Genomic DNA, 20510 nt, shown 5'->3' with positions numbered 1-20510 from the left:
TGTGAAACAATCAAATTGAAAAGACTGACAGCAAATACATGTATAAAAAAGAAGGGAACAGCAGGAAATGACAGATGAGCTTGTGAGGTTAACGGACCATGATGCTACATTTTATTGTAATCATTCCATACAAATAGATACATTATCTACAAAAAATAGGATTGAAACATATCAACCCCCACCCCTGAGAAACAGAGCATGGCCAACGGTGTAAAACTTAAAGCTAGTAAAAATAAATAAATTGATGAGTTTAATAGGCGGATAAAGATAAATGGTGAAGAAAAAGAAATGGGAAGAGAATCTGCTTCCTCAGTGCTTTTAGAGCTTATTCTAAAATAGTATTGATTAGATCCTGCTAGGTTTTGAAAGTGTTCTGCACAGATCCTCTAAGTGAGAATTTTATTTTTTCCAATTCCAAATGATATAAAACATCAGTTACCCACTGACTTAAAAGAGGAGAGTTAGGATTCTTCCAGTTAAGCAAGATAAGTCTATGTGCCAGTAGTACAGTAAAGGCAATTACAGATTGTTTGTCATTTTAAGAGTGTAGTTTGGAAGGCTGAAATGAAAACAGCAAGTGTGGCTCAAGGATATGAACATTTTTTGTGAGGGGTGAGTCAATAGAGTGAGGGTATATGTAGTATAGTAGCAGTGTTTTATGATAAATTAAGCTCCACTGGTCATTGAAAACTGGTTGGTTCCAAATTACATGTTCTCTTTTACAGCATACATTGAGTCTAAATCTGTAAATTATTTAAAGGAACATAAAAAGTAAGCAATAATAATTAATCAAACAGCATCTGAAAATAGCCTACCTGTGAGGCTGTGGAATATCGTCCAGTAGTTCGAGAAACACTTGTTTTTGTTGAATTGATGGATGTTTCCACACTCTTCCCACTGCAACAGTGTGTACGCAGGCACTTGCCATATTCCTTACGCACCTCATGAATAAATAGAGGAAAAAGTTAAACAATGAATGTAACCTATGATCAATGAAAACAATGTTAATTTTTAAATACAGTTTTTCATTGGTAGCACTATTAAAAACTTCTTTAAAAATGAAAAAAAAGAAAATAAATATAATATTGCAGATGCAATTCTGCAGACTGACTGCCAATCCAGGGCTTATTTTAGCCTTGCTTGCAAGCTAGCGTAGACAACACTCAGATAAATTTAAACAACACTACTCTCACAATTTTAAATCACAATTGACAATATAAATCAGTGTAATATGCAGAATAGGACAAGCATGGAAGTAAACATCAACTTTGTCAAGTAGTACCTGTTACGGTTTGTCACTGTCTCATCATTGGGTTTTGTTTGAACCTTTTTATTGTGTATCTTTTTTCCCCCTTTTTTTCTTTGAGCTTTTCTGTTTTAATTTTACTTCTGTTAATTGTTCTGTGTTAACCATCTCCTTATAGTTTCGTTAGATTATTATCTCTTCTCTATCAAATGTAAATTACATTAAGTCTTTAACTCGACTAGTGAAGATTCTTTTGGCTACTACACTTTTACAATGGCATTAAACAGGCTCTAATAGTGTGTTCTTCTGTTCCCCCTGTACTTTTATGCTTTGCATTTTTGCTTAGTTTTGTGAACCTCTGACTATTTTGTTTTGTTTTAAAGGTATTTTACCTTTTTGCTCTGTTTAGGATTTTAAATTAGGATTATGGTCTTGTAACATTTTGTTAAAATACTTTATATGCTTTTTTTTATAAATTTCTTTTGGAGTGTGGATTGTGGCTGTTTTGTTTTTAGAATTTGCTAAGTATTTAATTTCTTTTGTAGTTTATCATTTTGGAATTTACACTTTAAGTTTTGTATTTTTAATTTACTTTCAAATTTTCAAAAATGTACTTTTCAATCCCACTTTTGTTGCTGCATTTTGATTTGGTATTTTGGCCTTTATTTCTTTTGGCTGCTTTCTTATTTTGTTAAATTTGTTTACTTAATTATTATAACTAAGCCTTTGCTGGTCAGGCTTTTTTGATTTTTCCCTCCCATTTTTGTCACTTGTTATGAGTAATTCTTAACAATACTGTTGAACAATTAACACACCATATTAATAAATGCTCCTTGTTAGATGTCTAGATTGTAACATTTTCACTAAAAAGTTCAGAACAATTTAAGACCTATACTATGTGAGTGTCATGTTGAACCTCTTGGTTGAGTGTTAACACCCATAATAATTTTGATTAGTTTCAACTAGTTTTATTCTTTTAGTTTTATTCTTCTAACTTTGCACTACTTTGCACAGTTTTTGATAAGCAGATTAGGATGCATTTCACTGTGTATTATCCTGTATAACTATGCATGTGACAAATAAAGAATCTTGATCTTGATCTGCTGGTATATTTTGGCTTTAATTTTTTGCTGCAGTTTTATTACCAAGTTTATGTAAACTACCTATGTAAATAAAGCCATTTCCTTTTGTGCATTTGCCAGAGCCTACTTGCTCACAATATATGGGATAATCAGTATTTGCAACAGTTGTCATGCAATCATTAACAAACTAAGCAAAATTACCAAACCTTTTAAACGTCCTAACCCATGGCTTGAGTAGGCTGTCATTATCACTTTCACCACACCAGTTCTTAATACAGGTATCCCCAAGGTGAAATGCTAAGCCTCCGGCTGTACCCCTTGCTGATCTAGGACTGTATGGACAGATTAAAGCTCTAAATCCATCTTTACATTTGATAATGGCACCGTCATTACAAGACTGATTTAAAAAATAGTAGTTTACAGAACAAAGATCTGTCTTATGACATGGTATCAGGTCAGGTATAGTATCAGGTATCAGGTCAATAGCCTTTCTCTTGTAAGCAAAACCAAGAAAATGTCAATAGACATCAGGTTGCAAAGGCTGACAACAGTCTCTTTACCATTAGAGGTGATGGTATGAAGTGGGCCAGCAGAGAAAAGCCCAGATGTATCTATCTATGTTCAGAAACTTCTATATGCAACCAGTGAAGTCTGTCCTTACTAAGGGCTTTACATATTAGTAAGTGCTTAGTTCCAAAGCACAAACAGAACAGAGGGTAATAGAGTTAACTGAGAACTACACTGGCACATACAGTAGCTCCTTCTTGTTTATATATTTAACACATATTCACTTAGAAAAACACCCTACACGGTCATTTTTATCACTCCTCCATTTCACCAGGGCCATTGTCATTTGAACCACTAGATTTATGGAAGTTTTGAACAAAGGAACATTTTGAGAACAAAAAATTAATCCAAAAAGGTCTCAAATCAAATTCACCTACAATATTTCTTTTATTGATGATATTTCTGCTCAACTGCTACTCATACTGACAACTGAATACATGTGCATGTATTATTTATATATTATATATTGCTTAGTGCTGTACTTAATGTATGGTGTATATTTTGCATTCATTTCCTGTGACTGGTAGTGTATTTCGGTCATTTGTTTGTGGGAAATATGCAAGCCAATAGTCTTTGTAATAAGTACGCTTAACAAAACATTTGGAATTAAACTCAGACAAGACAAGCTGGGCTTTAAATGTATTCTGCAATAAAGGCATGGGTGTTCTTGATGCAGAACAGTGCAACCAACAATCTGAATTGAAATGAATTATGTAAGGAAATTACATATTAATGTAAAGAAAAGATATTTGTTTTAATTTTGAAAAACTGATTGATAAAAAATAAAATATTCAATTGCATATAGAAATGGAAAGTGTGTTTTCATTTTCTAGAAGGTTTGTATTCAATATTCAAATCAAGCTTGTTTATAGCTACAGAGACTCTCAGATTATTTATACATATTTATAAATATAGACTAAAAGGCAGTGGTAAAAAAATAAAGAAAACAACATTTATTTATATAGCACATTTTCATACAACATTATGTTGCTCAAAGTGCTTTACAGGATGAAGAAAGAAAAATATAAAAATAAGATTAGGCAATACTAAGTAACAAATTGCCCGATGGCCATTGTGACAGAAAAAACAAACAAACAAACAAAAGCTCTAGAGGGATTGAGGAAAAAAAAATCTGCAGGGGTTTCGAGGCCACAAGACCACCCAGCCCCCAATGGCAATATAAACATATAACTTTAACATACATCAGCAACCTCTGTTTTTTTACTTACTGCTGGAAGACAAGCCACTGCAGACAGGTTCTGCAAGATTTTACCCAGTTCTATTGCTGTAATGCACTACTTTCCCCAGGAAAGAGCATCTGGCAGTGAAAATGAAATGAACATGCCTTAGCAAAATGATGTAACTTGGATAAGCACATGTGTGACTATGTGTAGGAAATATTAGACATAATGTAAGCTCTGTAGAATTGGACAGAATCTCCTGTAATGTAAGGGTACTTCTGTATGTAGTAATATGTACTACACCTTGATACAGCTATAAGATGCATGATGTGGTCTCTGTTCACAGTCTTCCGTGTGTGAGTTACTGCGTTACTTACTTGGTAATGATGCCAAAATGATTAAAAGTTGGTGCTCGGGATTCATCATTAATTTTTAGTGATATGACTGATTCATTTAATCTCTCACTGTAAATGTTTAATACATGCAGTAGGGAATTGTGTTCTGAAAGGTTAGGTTTCTAGTCTAGAACAAAGTATTTCTCTTAACATGTACATTTTTTTTTTTTAATTTAATGCTGATAACAGTGAACAACATGAGCACCATGTTATTTTGCCTTTAAAAGAAATTGCATTTACTACAATCAAAATGGAGAATAATAAATGAATTAATGACTTATAAAACTGAATTATAACATTTTCAATACTAAGTAGCAGAATGTTATTATTCATTAAAACTAATAATTTCAAACTTATTTTATTTTTAAATTTTCTTTTGTGCGGGTTATTTGTCACTGTTTTCAAGCCTTCACTCTCTAATTAAAAAAAAAGCAGTTGTCCTACAATACATTTTTTATGGGCACTGATTTGTCTTAACCTTTTTGGGAGGTGAGGGCAGTCAAAGATGATAGGTCATATGTAAGCAATAAATAAATAAATTAATAATAATAATAACCATCTTTATAGGACAGCAGTGTTAGTCTTTAAATGATAAAAGCTGATTTAAAGCTCAATCTTCTCTTAAATGGGCTTACATTAAAGCTGGAACTAAAACTTGGAAAATATTACCTTCCACAATCTATGACTCTCTTTACATTTGCTCCTGGCACACTAAATAAAGTTTTTCATAGTCTTTCTCTCCTTAGAAGAACTCTGACATTGTGCTTTGATTGGAGGGTGACATTGTGTTCTTTTTATATGTTGATGAGTACACAGGAAACATGGGCAAATATTTTATCTGTATACATCGATTTTATTGAATTGTGCAATATATTAAAACAGTCAGTTTACTTCAGGGATAAAAATTAAACATATGTTTATGGAACTGTCTTGGTACAACTGTAATTAAATTGTCCTCATTATTGTGAACTACAGTGTTGGTCATATAAGAGATTGTGATAAGTGATCAGGTTTAATTAACATGCCATGATGGTAGTATCACCTTTCTTAGCTTGCATTGCAATTTCTTTTCCAACCACAAAATGAAGTACAGAGCTTTGAGGCAAGTTAAGTGCCTGCCTTCTTCTACTTACTTGTACATTTTAAATTATCAATGCAAAGATCTATATTATTATGGGCAATTCAAGTGTTCACTCATTTTTATTAGCCAGATAAGGACTTCAGTTTAGTCTGTTATTGCAAATTGCTATACTGAAACAACATTTACAAATATAAGGAACCATTCAGACTCATGTGCTTTTTTTAAAAAGTTCACTTGTCCCAACATTTCATTTAGAAGTGTTTTAATAGCAGTCATCTCCTCCGGTTACATGATAAAACGGTATGCTGAAAATTTCTGAAGAACTTATGATAGATACAATTTGTTAAAAAAGATTTTGGTCTCGTCCGATGCGAGAGATGGACGTCTGAAGTGGAGCTCCGCTAGCAGTGGTGCTATTTTTCATATTATTTGCTTATTATTCTGAGATATCCTGTATTTATTCAACCCGAGAGGGACCGCTACAGTATATGTAAACACATATAAACATGGCCAACAAGAAGGGGGTCCAAAAGAATCGAAGACTAAAGCTACATCCAAGCTGCGATCAGCAAGCCCTAGTTCGAGATACGGCCTCTCAGAGACAGACCTGGATCAGATGGGCGAAAGTACAGACTCCTCGGGACCACGGTCCGCTACATCGTCGCCGGCTGAGAGCGAAAAGGGGAGCGAAGGTGCGATCGTGAGTGCAGATGTGGATAGCTCGCCGATTGGAGAGGATTACCTGAAACTGGAAAAGGCGGGAGGTCCGCGGCTTCAGTTACGCAATTACGCGGACTGGAGCAGCGGGACACCGCTTCAGCAGAGTCTGCTGCTTCATCTACGGTACAAGAAGGCACATTTGAGCTATCTGAACTGAAAGTGTTGCTCGCTGAGCTCACGCAAGATATAAAGAAAAGCGAGAAGGCTAATGAGAAAGCAACGGCAAAGGCACATGAGAGACTGAAACAGGAGATGAAACAGGCCAATGAATGGCTGAGACAGGAAATCCAACAGGCAAATGAAAGGCTGCGTCAAGAGGTACAACTTGAACTTCGACAGGTGCTGGGTAAAATTGAAGAGCGCATTGAGAAAAACTCGGTTAAACTGAGCACGCTTGCTGATCAATTGGAGCATCTTAATGAGACATTCACGAATCGGATCGAAATGGCGAACATCTAGCTGCCAGTGCCGAGGAAAGAGCAGTAAATGTCAGTTCGAATGTAAAAACTCGGAGAAAAACTTGGAGACAGACTGGCTGCTTTAGAAGATGGGAGTAGAAGGTATAATGTCAGAATTGAAGGCCTGCCGGAGAATCGAAAGTTTAAACCCTGTGAAATTCGCAACTGAACTTTTTCTAAAATAATCGGGGCGACTTTAAAGCAGAATCTGAGATAGCAGCGCTTACGCGCACGCGATCAAACACCGTCAGACCCGACCAAGATCTTTTATAGTTCGTTTTGAACAATTATCATTTAAGTTAGAGGTGAGGGAACTCCTCAGAAAAAGGAAGATATTATATATGAAAATAGCCACATTCGTGTCTTCCTGACTTCTCTCCAGCAACAGCTATTAAACGCAGCCTTCTATAATATTAAACAGCTGCTACGGCAAGCCAATGTCAAATACGCCTCCTGTATCCGCAAAACTGAAAGTGGAATGGCAGGGTCATTTCTATGTTTTCGCTAGCAAGGAGGAAGCAGAAAATGAATTAAGAAAGCTGATCCCGGGACTATTCTGATACATAATTGTGAGTCATGGCGGTAAATGATAAAGCTAGGATTAATAATCTACTGTCTGATCTATTTGTTTTAAAATACGGGTTTTTATCAGCATATATTCTCATATTCTTATTATTACTTATTATTATTATTACTTACTTATTACTTATTATTACTTAGTATTACTAGGGCGAAATGTTTATGTTTTATTGTGCTTAATTACGTTTTCCTCCTCTTTTTCTTTTCTAATTATTTCATGTGTACCCTAAATGAGACTGTTCAATATCATACCCTTGGTTTACTGTTATTGCTATTACTGCATTAAGACTTGTTATGCTTGTTTTGGACACATCTTTAACACCATCACCTGGGTTTATTATCTGGGGTATCATCTTAATGCACTAAAATTGCTGAAGATTATATATATATTAAGTGCAAAATTCTTTTTTTTTTCTTTTTCCTCTTTTAAAGACTATATTGGTAACAGATATCTCTATCTTTTAACCTTAAAGCGCCACTGCATGGGGGCTTGATGTGCTTTGGACGTGCTCTGTCTCTGGGTATGTCAGAGGACTGGGACTGCATGAAGTGGGTTTTAGCCTCACCTGGGGAGGCAAAAAGGGAGGGTGGGGGTTAAGGGGAAGAGAAAGAGAGCAGGCTTGATCTATATCTAATCTATCATCTCAATCTTTATAATTATAACTATCAACGTAATAATAAGCTGCATGGCAACAACTCTTGGGGAATAGGAAATTAAGACCTAAACTATTTCACTTCCAGTTAAGACTATAAAATGACATCAAAAACTCAGAATCAGTGTCTCCATGATGGGACAGTTAACTTCGTAAGCTGGAATGTTAAAGGCCTGAATCACGAATTAAAGAGAAAGAAAGTACTTTCTCACCTAACAGGTCTAAATGCTAAAATAGTATTTTTACAGGAAACCCACTTACTAAGTAAGGATCAGTTCCGCTGCAAAAGACTGGACTGGCCAAATGTTCCATTCTAGTTTTACAAAGAAAACTAGAGGGTGGGAATTCTCATACATACTGTAGAACAGTACCATTTGTAGCATCAGATGTAGTATTGGATCCTGAAGGGAGATATGTGATGGTCATGGGAGACTTATCTAACTGTAAAATGATTTTGATAAATGTTTATGCACCTAATGTTGATGATAAGGAATTTATACAAAATTTATTTGCATCCATTCCCAATCTGAACACTCATAAACTTATAATGGCTGGGGACTTTAATTGTGTTCTAAATCCACTTTTAGATAAGACTTCCTCCACAGGGGAACGCAACTAACACCGCAAAGATAATTACAAAGTTTATAACTGATCACAACTTATCAGATCCCTGGAGGTTTTAAACCCAAATTCAAGAACATATTCTTTCTACTCACCAGTACATCATTGCTACTCAAGGATTGATTACTTCTTTATAGATAATAACTTCTTGCCTAAGATTAAATCTTGTAAATACGATGCTATTGTTATTTCAGACCATGCTCCATGATCTTGGAGCTGAAATTACTAAGCCCCATACACTCACCCGCAGATGCGCCTCAATCCGCTTCTATTAGCTGACGAGAATTGTACTGAATTTATATCCAAACAAATGAATTCTTTCTAGAGACAAATACATCCCCTGAGATCTCTGCAGGAATACTCTGGGAAACTCTTAAGGCCTTCTTAAGAGGACAGATTATCTCATATCTTTCCCACAGAAATAAATCCGAAGCGAAGAAAGTAGCAGAGATAAAAGCGAAATTACTAAAATAGATGAAGAACATGCCAGACTACCAAGCGAGACTCTACATAAGAGGAGGCAGGCTCTACATTCAGAATTAAACCTCTTGACAACTAAAGAAACTGAACAACTAATTTACAAATCCAGACATCATTATTATGAACATGGAGAGAAAGCTAATAAGCTTTTAGCGCAACAAATTCACAAGCAAGATGTACATAACGCAATCTCGTAATTACTAACATAACGGAGATAAAATCATCGAACACAAAAATATAATGTACACTTTTAGAGACTACTATAAATCCCTATATACTACTGAGTTTAAAGAAGACAATATACAATCTAATGCATTTCTGGATACATTACAGATACCACAAATTGACGCTTTTAGTGTGGAGGAACTCGATAAACCTCTGTCATTATCAGAATTACTGGATGCTATAAAGTCACTCCAAGGTGGAAAAGCAGCAGGCCCTGACGGCTACCCTGCAGAGTTTTACAAGAAATTCTCCGCTCAGCTAGCTCCCTCCTATTAGCAACATTTACAGAAGCCAGAGATAACCAATCTCTTCCACAAACCTTTCGCCAAGCACTAATCACTGTCTTTCCAAAACAAAATAAGGACTTATTACAATGTGCATCATACAGACCAATTTCACTTCTGAATAACGACGTTAAAATACTCTCTAAAATCATAGCTAGAAGGATGGAGAAAGTGCTCCCTCAGTAATATCACAAGACCAAACTGGATTTATTAGGGGCCGACACTTATCTTCAAATCTTCGACGCCTGTTTAATGTAATATACTCACCAACTAAATCAAACACCCCAGAAATATTATTATCATTGGATGCAGAAAAAGCATTCGACATGATTGAATGGAAATACCTTTTACTATTTTGGAGAAGTTTGGGTTTGGCCCAACATTTGTGCATGGATTAAATTACTGTATACTAACCCAGAAGCTTCAGTTTGCATCAATAACATTTGCTCAGACTACTTTAAACTAGAACGTGGCACAAGACAAGGATGCCCTTTGTCACCACTGCTGTTTGCAATTGCCATTGAACCACTGGCAATACATTGTCGAAATACTGATCAGATAAAGGGGATTAGCAGAGAAGGACTGGAACAGAAAATCTCATTATATGCAGATGACATGGTACTGTATATATCGGACCCAGAAAATTCTGTGCCTGCAGTCTTAGCAGCACTCACAGAATTTCAAAAGCTCTCTGGTCTCAGAATTAATCTGAATAAAAGTGTACTCTTTCCGTGAATTCTCAAGCATATAATATTAGATTAGACACCCTTCCTTTTATCATTGCAGAACAGTTTAAATACCTCGGGTAAACATCACAAGTAAACATAAAGCTCTTTATCAACAAAATTTTCGTCTGCATGGAAAAAATTAAACAAGACTTGCATAGATGGTCAACCCTTCATCTCACACTAGCTGGAAGAATTAACACTGTTAAGATGAATATTCTTCCTAAGCTCCTTTTTATTTCAAAACATACCAATATACATTAATAAATCGTTCTTTAAGCAATTAGATTCAACAATAACCTCATTTATTTGGAATTCTAAACATCCACGCATCAAAAGAGCGACCCTACAAAGACAAAAGGCAGAAGGCGGCATGGCTCTACCTAACTTCCAGTTTTATTACTGGGCGCAAATATACAGTCGATAAGAACCTGGACACAAATAGAAGAACATACACAGGCATGGACCGCAATAGAAGTAAAATCCTGCAGTACTTCTTTGTATTCCTTGCTCTGTGCTCCAATAAACACACGTTATCGGCAATACACTAATAACCCAATTGTGCTCCACTCACTTAGAATCTGGAACCAATGTAGAAAGCATTTTAAGACGGAGAAGCTTCTTTCTGTGGCACCCTGCAAAAGAACCACCTCTTTCAACCTCACAAACATATGCAGTTTTTAATATCTGGAAAAATTTGGAATTAACTTGCTTAGAGATCTTTATATAGACAACGTCTTTGCATCCTATGAACAATTACATTCCAAATTTAACATTCCAGCTACAAATTTCTTTCACTATCTTCAAATCAGGAACTTTGTTAAACAGAACCTTCCAGATTTTCCTCATCTTGCACCCTCATCCACGCTGGAAAAATATTGCTCAATTTCAAGGAGTTAGACTCCATCTCTACAATATATAAAATCCTTTTACAATCCCTTCCTTTCAAAGATCCAAGAGGACACTGGGAAAATGACCTCTCAATTAATATATCAGAAAAGGAGTGGAAAGTAGCAATGCAGAGAATTCACTCAAGCTCCATATGCGCAAAGCATACAATTATACAACTCAAAATTATATATCGAGCACATCTGTCTCGACTAAAACTCTCAAAATGTTTCCAGGGCATGATCCAACCTGCGAACGTTGCAACCAAGCCCCAGCCTCACTAGGTCACATGTTCTGGGCCTGCACCAAATTAACATTATTCTGGACAAAAATTTTAATTACCTCTCAGACAGTCTTGGACTCACAATCCCTCCTAACCCATTAACAGCTGTGTTTGGGGTTCTTCCAGAGGGTCTTAAAGTGGAGAAAGACAAACAAATTGTGATTGCATTCACTACACTGTTGGCACGCAGACTTATTCTGATAAACTGGAAGAACCCAAACTCTCCTCTTTTAAGTCAGTGGGAAACTGATGTGTTATATTATTTAAAATTGGAAAAAATCAAATACTCAGTTAGAGGATCTGTACAGACTTTTTTCAAAACATGGCAGGATCTAATCAGTAATATTTTGAAATAAGTTTATAAAGCACAGAGAATTTGTTGATTTAGGTATTTTTACAAGCCTTAAATTTTACACCGTTTGGCTTGCTCTCTCTCTCAAGGGTGGGGATCGATCTGTTCTTAGCATAATTCTTTTTTTGTAAAACTTGATTGCTATGTATTGATTGTAATAAAATTAATAAATAAAAATAAAAAAAAAATAAATAAAAATTTGTTTTAATGTTTAAGAGAAATAATGCTAAGTGGGGATCTGAATGATATCTACGTTACTAAGTGTATAGCCTGAAGCTATTTTCTTTAGTAAAATAGTAGATTTAGATTTTCTTTAGTAGCACCATTGTACTGAAGCATGTGCAGTAGTCTTTAGTGAATCTTCGTGAGATTGTTGCAAATATTCATTCCTCACCATCTGATATAAGACATGAGACAATGATAAATTGAGGTTTAAATGGCCCTACAAAGATAGATTTAATACTTTGTTTTGGAAATCAAACATTTCTTGCAGTAGAAAAAGCCTGTTTTCCCCAAGACAGACTACAGGACAGTGGAGGTGCCCAGATAAAGACCCAGCAATTTATGATGTGAATGTTTAACACATATTTATCAAATTTTGGGTATATTAGATCAACAAGTAGAAATATTTTCTTTTTTTAGTACGGGTTTGGTAGTAAATTTGTGTGAAAAGAGAAAATATTCTCAATCAAACAAAACAATAAGGTGCTTTTATTACTGGGATCTAACACTGGGCTGGCTGGATACTGAACATGTTTATTTATACAGTATATACAAACTTATGGTGTACTCATATTTCATTTTCACAGTAATATATATTTATATAATATATATAATTGTATTTATGCTCTATAAACAAAAGCCGTGTTTTGTATTTTATAAGTAACTAGGGCGCTTCGCTCACCCACCCCTGTGTTTGGTTTACTGGATATACAATTTAAAGAGATTGTTATTTTCATGGGAATTGCTACATATGCATTATTTTCACTTCTACTTTAAAAATTATTTAAAAACAATACTTGTCCTTTATTTCCGGCCCCGGGAGTGGTTAAATCACTTTCTCGCAGGATGTTTAACGCTACTCATGTTGTGAGGGGGGTGGGGGGTGGGGGCGTCTGAATTCACGCTAAGGAGATGTCATTCGTGCAGCTGCTGTGTTTCTGCTGCTGCTTCTGGCAAGCTGTGCATCAATCATTTAAAAGTCTGTACAGCAGCTGTCCTTTTGCCACTTTGTGTCTCTGCCACTCGCGTTGTGAAAGGAGGGGACTGAATGCACGCTAAGGAGAAGCAGTTGGATCATCTTCTGGCTTGTTGCTGCTGCTGGCAAGCTGCATGTTCTGCTTGCCGCTTGTCATTGTTTTAAGAGCTGAGAGCACATCAAGCCTGTCTGCCAAATGCATTTCAGCAACTGCTATGTTAGATGTCCATGAACTTGCTTTAAATGTTGTCTCACTGCCTTGTCTCGCGTGACGTTAAAGTGTTTCCCTCCCAAGATTTTTTTTTTATAATAGAGAGACAACTATGTTATCAGCACTGACCTCTTTTCAAAGGCTAATAAAGTATATGAAATCCCTAATTCTTGCTTCAGAAATACAGTAGATCCTACAATATGATAAGCAGCTGTGAAATAAAAAAAATGTATACGTATTTTTGTAAAAGTCTGGATTTAGCATAGTTAAAATAGATTTTAATTAAAGTGAAAGCTTTTTTTAAGTTATCTTGCTCAAATCAGTTTCAGCCAGAATGACACATTTATTGCATTTGAATGAAACATTCACATGTAAGCTCTCATTCCCCATCCAGTCTTGTCAAATGTAATCATTTCACGTGCCATCCATGAAAGGGGGCGTGGAGAAAGAAAAAAACATGGGTGTCCCATGTACTATAAATGTATAATAATTCCATAAAATATGAATACATTGTACTAATGACTGCGCCACTAAGGAACTCTATGTCAAGCTCCTCAAATATGCAGATGACACAGTCTTTATTGGACTCATAAGGAATAATGGCATATCTGCATATTGAAGGGAGGTTGAGCAGCTGGCCCTTTGGTGTGGTGAGAACAATCTGGAGCTAAACACGCCAAGAACTGTGCAGTTATCAATAGACTTTAGTAGGAGCCCCCCTAATATTACCTCTCCTCACTATACTTGACAATAAGGTGTCATGTGAGGAAACCTTTATGTTTCTGGGCTTTGTAATCACCCGGGACTTAGTGTATCAAAATAAACTTGCTTTAAGTGTGAAACTTGTCTTTGTGTTTATACACATCAAATATACTAGTACGTAATGTTTGTAAACTTTGACCCTTTTTCCTTCTTTTAATCAGTTTTAGTTTTAAACTAAATTTTTGTTTAATGTCTAGCAGGCATTTTATATGATTATGTACTGTAGCACATTGATTAGTTTAATTGATTCAAAAAGAAAAATGAAAGGATAAAGTATTTAAAAAAGGAATCTAACTTCTTACAATATTTTTGTTCTAATCAAATAATAAACAAATTACTCCCAAGTAAACACTAAACACAGCAAATGTTTACTAGAAATATACAAGCTAAAAACAAATCAGTGCTATCTGATATTATTATAACATTTATTGTTTTTTTTTCATAAATGAACAACAAATTGTGATTGTCTATACATTTCCTGAAAGCTAGCTGATTGTGCACCATTATTTAATAATAATGCAACAAAGCAGCTCTTCAGTTAAGATAATGCAACCAATAGTCAGTACTGCACATTCTGAAAGATAGTTCCCTAAGGGATCAGAACAAGATCCACTATAATCTTTTTAATTTACATAAATAATTTAGGTGAATTAAAATAAAAAAAATACACAACAGTAAATTAGCTGGATTAGTAGATACAGTACAGTACAGTACAGTATTGCAGCTGCAAACTTCAATTATGAAAATACCACATAGTTCTAATGCACTCCAATTCTCCACTATTGAGCAGTACACTTCCTGCTTACTGGCTATGGTTCTACAGTTAGCTGATGGACAGATATTGTTGTTCTTCATTTAAGTTAATTAGTTTCTACATTTTTTGATGTATCCCAACACATACTTCATATGTGATAGTTCTGTATTCTTGCATTTTGCATTGTAATTTGTAATATTGTATTTCTGAGGTGCAAATGATAGATTGTTCATCTAGCTCTGTGAAGAGGATTACTTTGTGTACTGCATTTACTCCATTTTTGACACCCATTGCACTCCCAACCTACTTAGAAGGAGGTGTCTTTCTCTGAATTGCCTTTCCCAAGATTTCTTCTATTTTTTCCCTTACAAAGGTATTTATTTATTTATTATTTTTAAGAGAGTCAAGGCTGATGGGCTGTCAAAAAACAGGGCTTGTTAAAGCCCATTGACATATTCCTTGTGTGATTTTGCCCTATACAAGAAATAATTTGTTGTTGTTGTATGCTGAAGCAATTTAAAAGACCAACATTCTGATAGGCACCCTGCCCAGGGTTTGTTTCCTACCTTGCACCCTGTGTTGGATGGTATTGGCTCCAGTAGACCCCCATAACCCTGTAGTTAGGATATAGCAGGTTGGATAATGGATGGATGGATGGACATTATGATAAGCTTAAAGTAAAAAGAGGTTTTCCTAAAGCTACAATTCACTTTTCGGGCTAAGTTGTAATATTAAAAAGGACATCACAGCAGCTTTGTTTTCTAAGGTCCAAAAGAATGTTACATTTTACTAATCTAGTATTATAGGATAGAAGTTATGAATTCGGTGAAAGATTTAAGGTGTCAAAAATATCTTTAGTCTAAGAAACAATTATTTACAATGACTATTAGAAGTATTCACCTCCTTGGAAAGTTTTCACATTTTATTGTTATACAACATTGAATCACAGTAGATTTAGTTTGGCTTTTTGACACATTGATACATCAGACTAAAGATCATATCTGAACACTGCAAACTATCAAGAACACACCATCCCCACTGTGGAGCATAGTGATGGCAGCATCAGGCTGCGGGGATGCTTCTCTACAGCAGACCCTGGAAGGGTAAAATGAATGCAGCAAAATATGGGGAAAACCTAATGTAGTCTACAACAAACCAGCACCATGGCAGAAGATTTGTTTTCCATTAAGACAATGACCGCAAGCATAAAGCCAAAACTAAACAGGAAATTCTTCAAAATAACATTACTATCCTGGAGTGGTTGAATCAGAGTTCAAATCTCAGTTAGAGATTGGACTTGATAAAGATTGTTCATGCACAATCATCGTGACACCTGATAGAGCCAGAGCAGTTTTACAAAGAAGAATGGCACATTCCAGAAGTTAGATTAATAAAATCGGCATACATACATTTCAGGCTTCATTTTATGTATATGCAACTTTCCATGCAAAACTAGGGATTTATTAAAGAAAACTTGTTAAGTGACCATGCATATATTTGCAATAATTACCCCATGCCCATGCAACAAGTCAGAGAAAATGGGAAATGACAATACCCTTGATCAAGTACAGAAAATAATCCAAAGAGGTTAAATGATGATTCACATGTATAGTATTTCATATCACCAAGCTGTTATTCACATGATAAACATTAAACCTGAAAGTCGATTAATATGATGTATACCAACAACATTTACTTATATAGCACATTTTCATACAAATAATGTAGCTCAAAGTGCTTTATGAAATTAATTAAAATTAAGTTAATATAAAACATAAACAAGATTAGGCAATACTATTATATAGTATTATACAGTATGTAACAAAGAAAAATGCAAGGTCAAATGGCCGGGAGGAAAGAAAAATTCAGTTAGGCTGGAGAAAAACAACAAAATCTGCAGGGGTTCCAAGGTCAAAAGACAGTCCCCACTGGGCATTCTATCTAACACAGATGTTCTAAATCAGTCCTTATGGTTTTCAAGATTCACATGGAAAAAATTGAAGATGATGTTGGTTGTGTGGATAAATCCAATCCATAAACATAGAGAACAGCATGGTAACTTGATCAGGCAGAAAAAGAACCAGAAAAGACAGCAGAGAAAGCACAGACAGTAGGGAATAGCAGAACTCAGTAGAAAATGATAATTCAATGCCCATATAGACTAACAGGGATACAGCTAAAATGTCATTACGAAAAAGACATTTTAAAATAATGGGTTTTTAGCAGTTTTTAAAACTGTTGTACAGTATTTGTCTGGTGATTTTTTATTGGCAAAGTATTTCAAATGTATGTACATAACATCAAAAAGCTGCCTCACCACTTCTTTTCCGATTGGCTCTTAGAATTATAAGCAGACCTTCATTTGAATATCTGAGTTAACGATTTGGAGTGTAAGGGGACAAACATTCCAAAATACAGGATGGGTTGAGATTATTTAAGGCTTTGTAAACCATTAGTACTTAGTATTTTAAAGTTAAATCTAAGTGAAATGGGTAACCAATGTAACGATGCTAAGACTGGTGAAATGTGCTCAGATTTTCTTTTTCTACTTAAGATTCTTGCTGCCGCATTTTGCACTAACTGTAACGGATTGATGTTTTTCTTAGTTCGTCCTGTAAAGAGTGCATTACAGTAATCTAGTAATCTAGTCGACTGAAAACAAAAGTATGAACTAATTTTTTAACATCTTGAAAAGTTATAAAAAGTCAAACTTTAGCTATATTCCTTAAGTGAAAAAAAATGAAGTTTTAGTAATCTGATTAACATGTGATTTAAAATTTAGGTCAGAGTCAATAGTTAACCCTAAATTTTTTTTCTGCGACTTGACTTTTAAACCTAAGGGATCAAGTTAATTACCCTCACTATATCAATTTTTGCCAGTTACTAAGATTTCTGTTTTCTCCTTATTTAGTTAGAGAAAGTTACCGTTCATCCATTTAGAAATACAAGTAAGACACAGGATCAGAAAGCCAAGACCGTCAGGGTCATCAGGCGTTATCGATATATACAGCTGTGTGTCATGTGGATAGCTGTGGTAGCTTACTTGTGCTTTGAGATAATCTGACCTAATGGAAGTATGCAGATTGAAAATATAAAATATCCTGGGTCTCCGAGGTATAATCACCACAACTAACAATGAATTTTCTCTCTGCTAAGTAAGACTGAAACCAATTTAAGACATTGTCGGATAGGCCCACCCTTTGACTAAGGCAATTTATAAGAATACTTTGATGCTGCACTCTAATCTAAGAGAAGGAGAACAGATATACAGCCTCTGTCTGCATTAATCTGCAAGTCATTTACTTCTTTAGCCAGTGCAGTTTCTTTACTGTGATTTGTTCTAAAACCTGGCTGGAACTTATCAAGAATAGAATGTTTTATCAAGTGATCATTTAGCCGCATAATGACTGCCATTTCTAGAATTTTATTTAAAAAGGCAGGTTAGATATTTGTCTAAAATTGTCAAAAAGAGAACAGTCAAGATTATTTTTTTGAGTAGGGGTTTGACAACTGCAGTCTTAAGGGAATCAAAAAAGACCACTGTATCTAATGGTGAGATCACTTTGTCAAGTACACTGTCAATTACCACAACAGATACTTCTTAGAAAAAGCCTGTTGGTATTGGGTCAAAGACACAGGTGGAGGGTTTCAGTTGAGAAATTATTCTACTTTGTTCGGGTAGATTCTGGTGACATAATTTAACTTGGTTAAAATGGAATTCTGTGGTTCAGTCAGATTAACTTTGTGGGCATGTACTTTTTTATTTCTAACTAGCAAAATACCCGCGCTTCGCAGCAGCAAAGTACTGCCTTAAAATTTTTATTAAGAAGAAAATTAAGCCTTTTTAAACTGAGGGAAAATATAACAATAATTATTTGTTAAGGATCTCTTTTTATACCACATTGTGAGTTCGGCCCTCTGGTTGTAATATGACCAAGCTGTGCGCTGAGCTTTCTCTTGAGTATGCAATGTACAGTTGGCCATGTGAACAGTAGTCTTGTTTCAAATCTCAAATCTGCTGTCATAATCGGTTTGAGTTTCATGGTTTGTTTCAATTACGACAGTATTTGTAGGACTTGTGTTGAAGAGACATTCAGCATCTGTCAAGTGTTGTAAGTATACAACCTGTTTCATCGATAACTTTACATCCAGCTTTTATGGGTTTAAACATTCATAAACATCAAAGTCTCCACTACTGAAATCATCACCTGTCAATCTAAGATGTTTAAGAGGCATTGGCGGTTGTCAAAAGGTGTAAAATATTTGGCTATTTTGGTACACTTGAAAGTGACAACCGAACAATTCACCGGCAGCCATCAACTCACATGCAGATGCATAGGTGAAGGGCTTAAGCATTTCACTCTTCTAGTGCTCCTGTGTAGAATAATTATCTCTTGTACCGTCATCAGTCCACACCTTGAACCTGTCCCAGTCATTAAAAACATAAGACACAATGTTCCTCAAGAGTGAGCCTGATATGGCCGTGCAATATGTAACAAAGAGAATGGAAAAGGTAGATGCCATCTCCGGGCATGGAAACCACTCGGTAAGTGACAGTTCTTTGATCGATGGTGATCACCTCGATAGACATGTTAATGGGGGTATGGTTGGAATGATAAAGGAAATGGGTACCTGAACAATGTAAAGTAAGTCTAAAATACCTAGACAATAACTATAATTGTAATAAATGAACAATAAAACAGCGGAGAAGCCGTGGATTAAAAAAAAAGGCTGTAGTTATCAGCAGGGAGACGTAAATCCCGTGGTGAACCAAGGAAGGGAATGTAGAGACTGGAGCGAAGGACGGCCTTATATAGGCAGGCAGCCAACAACGTGGGTGGCGTTGGGATAGGGGACCCAACGCCGCCTCACACGGTGAACGAGCTGCAGGCTATGGACGTATATATGTACGTAAGTAGGATTCAGTTAGCGCTGGGAACCTGCATACCAAATTTCTTGAAGATGTGCCCATAAGTAACAAAGATCGTTGAAAAGTTCAATATGGTGGCCGACAGTGGCATCATACCACCGAAATAAGTACCAAATTTCAGCCTTCTACCTACACGGGAAGTTGGAGAATTAGTGACGTTGGAAAGTTCAATATGGAGGCTGACAGTGGCGTTATACCACCGAAATAAGTACATACATTGGTTTCGGTTAGCACAGGGAAGCCGCCTACCAAATTTCGTGAAGATGTGGCCATGAATAAGAAAGTTCAACATGGCGGATGTTGTTGACCGTTATGACCGTTATGTGTAGAATTTCAAAATGAAACCTGCTTAACTTTCGTAAGTAAGCTGTAAGGAATGAGCCTGCCAAATTTCAGCCTTCTACCTAAACGGGAATGTGGAGAATTAGTGACATTGGAAACTTCAATATGGCAGCCGACAGTGGCATCATACCACTGAAATAAGTACGTACATCAGTTTATGTTAGCGCAGGGAAGCCACTTACCAAATTTCGTGAAGATGGGGCCATGAATAAGAAAGTTCAACATGGCGAACGTTGTCAACCGTTATGACCGTTACGTGTAGAATTTTGACATGAAACCTGCTTAACTTTTGTAAGTAAGCTGTAAGGAATGAGCCTGCCAAATTTCAGCCTTCTACCTACACAGGAAGTTGTATAATTAGTGACGTTGGAAAGTTCAATATGGCGGCCGACAGTGGCGTCATACCACCGAAATAAGTACAGTACATCGGTTTTGGTTAGCGCAGAGAAGCCACCTACCAAATTTCGTGAAGATGGGGCTATAAATAAGAAAG

At 35.8% G+C, this 20510-nt stretch overlaps 1 protein-coding gene across 14 annotated transcripts in view; it reads right to left on the bottom strand.

The window, feature by feature from the left end:
• adgrl3.1 (adhesion G protein-coupled receptor L3.1) overlaps positions 1 to 20510 on the bottom strand; it is a 1314450-nt gene that overhangs the window by 185520 nt on the left and 1108420 nt on the right. For all 14 annotated transcript variants that reach the window (XM_039751107.1, XM_039751111.1, XM_039751112.1 and 11 more), the window contains one exon: positions 816 to 941. In XM_039751107.1, coding sequence (XP_039607041.1) covers positions 816 to 941 — 126 coding nt within the window. The remainder of the gene's footprint in view (positions 1 to 815; positions 942 to 20510) is intronic.

The sequence above is a fragment of the Polypterus senegalus genome, chromosome 4, assembly GCF_016835505.1.
Source record: "Polypterus senegalus isolate Bchr_013 chromosome 4, ASM1683550v1, whole genome shotgun sequence".
NCBI lineage: Eukaryota > Metazoa > Chordata > Cladistia > Polypteriformes > Polypteridae > Polypterus > Polypterus senegalus.
Note: the sequence above shows the minus strand (reverse complement) of the source record. Positions and strands in the feature narration are given on the sequence as shown.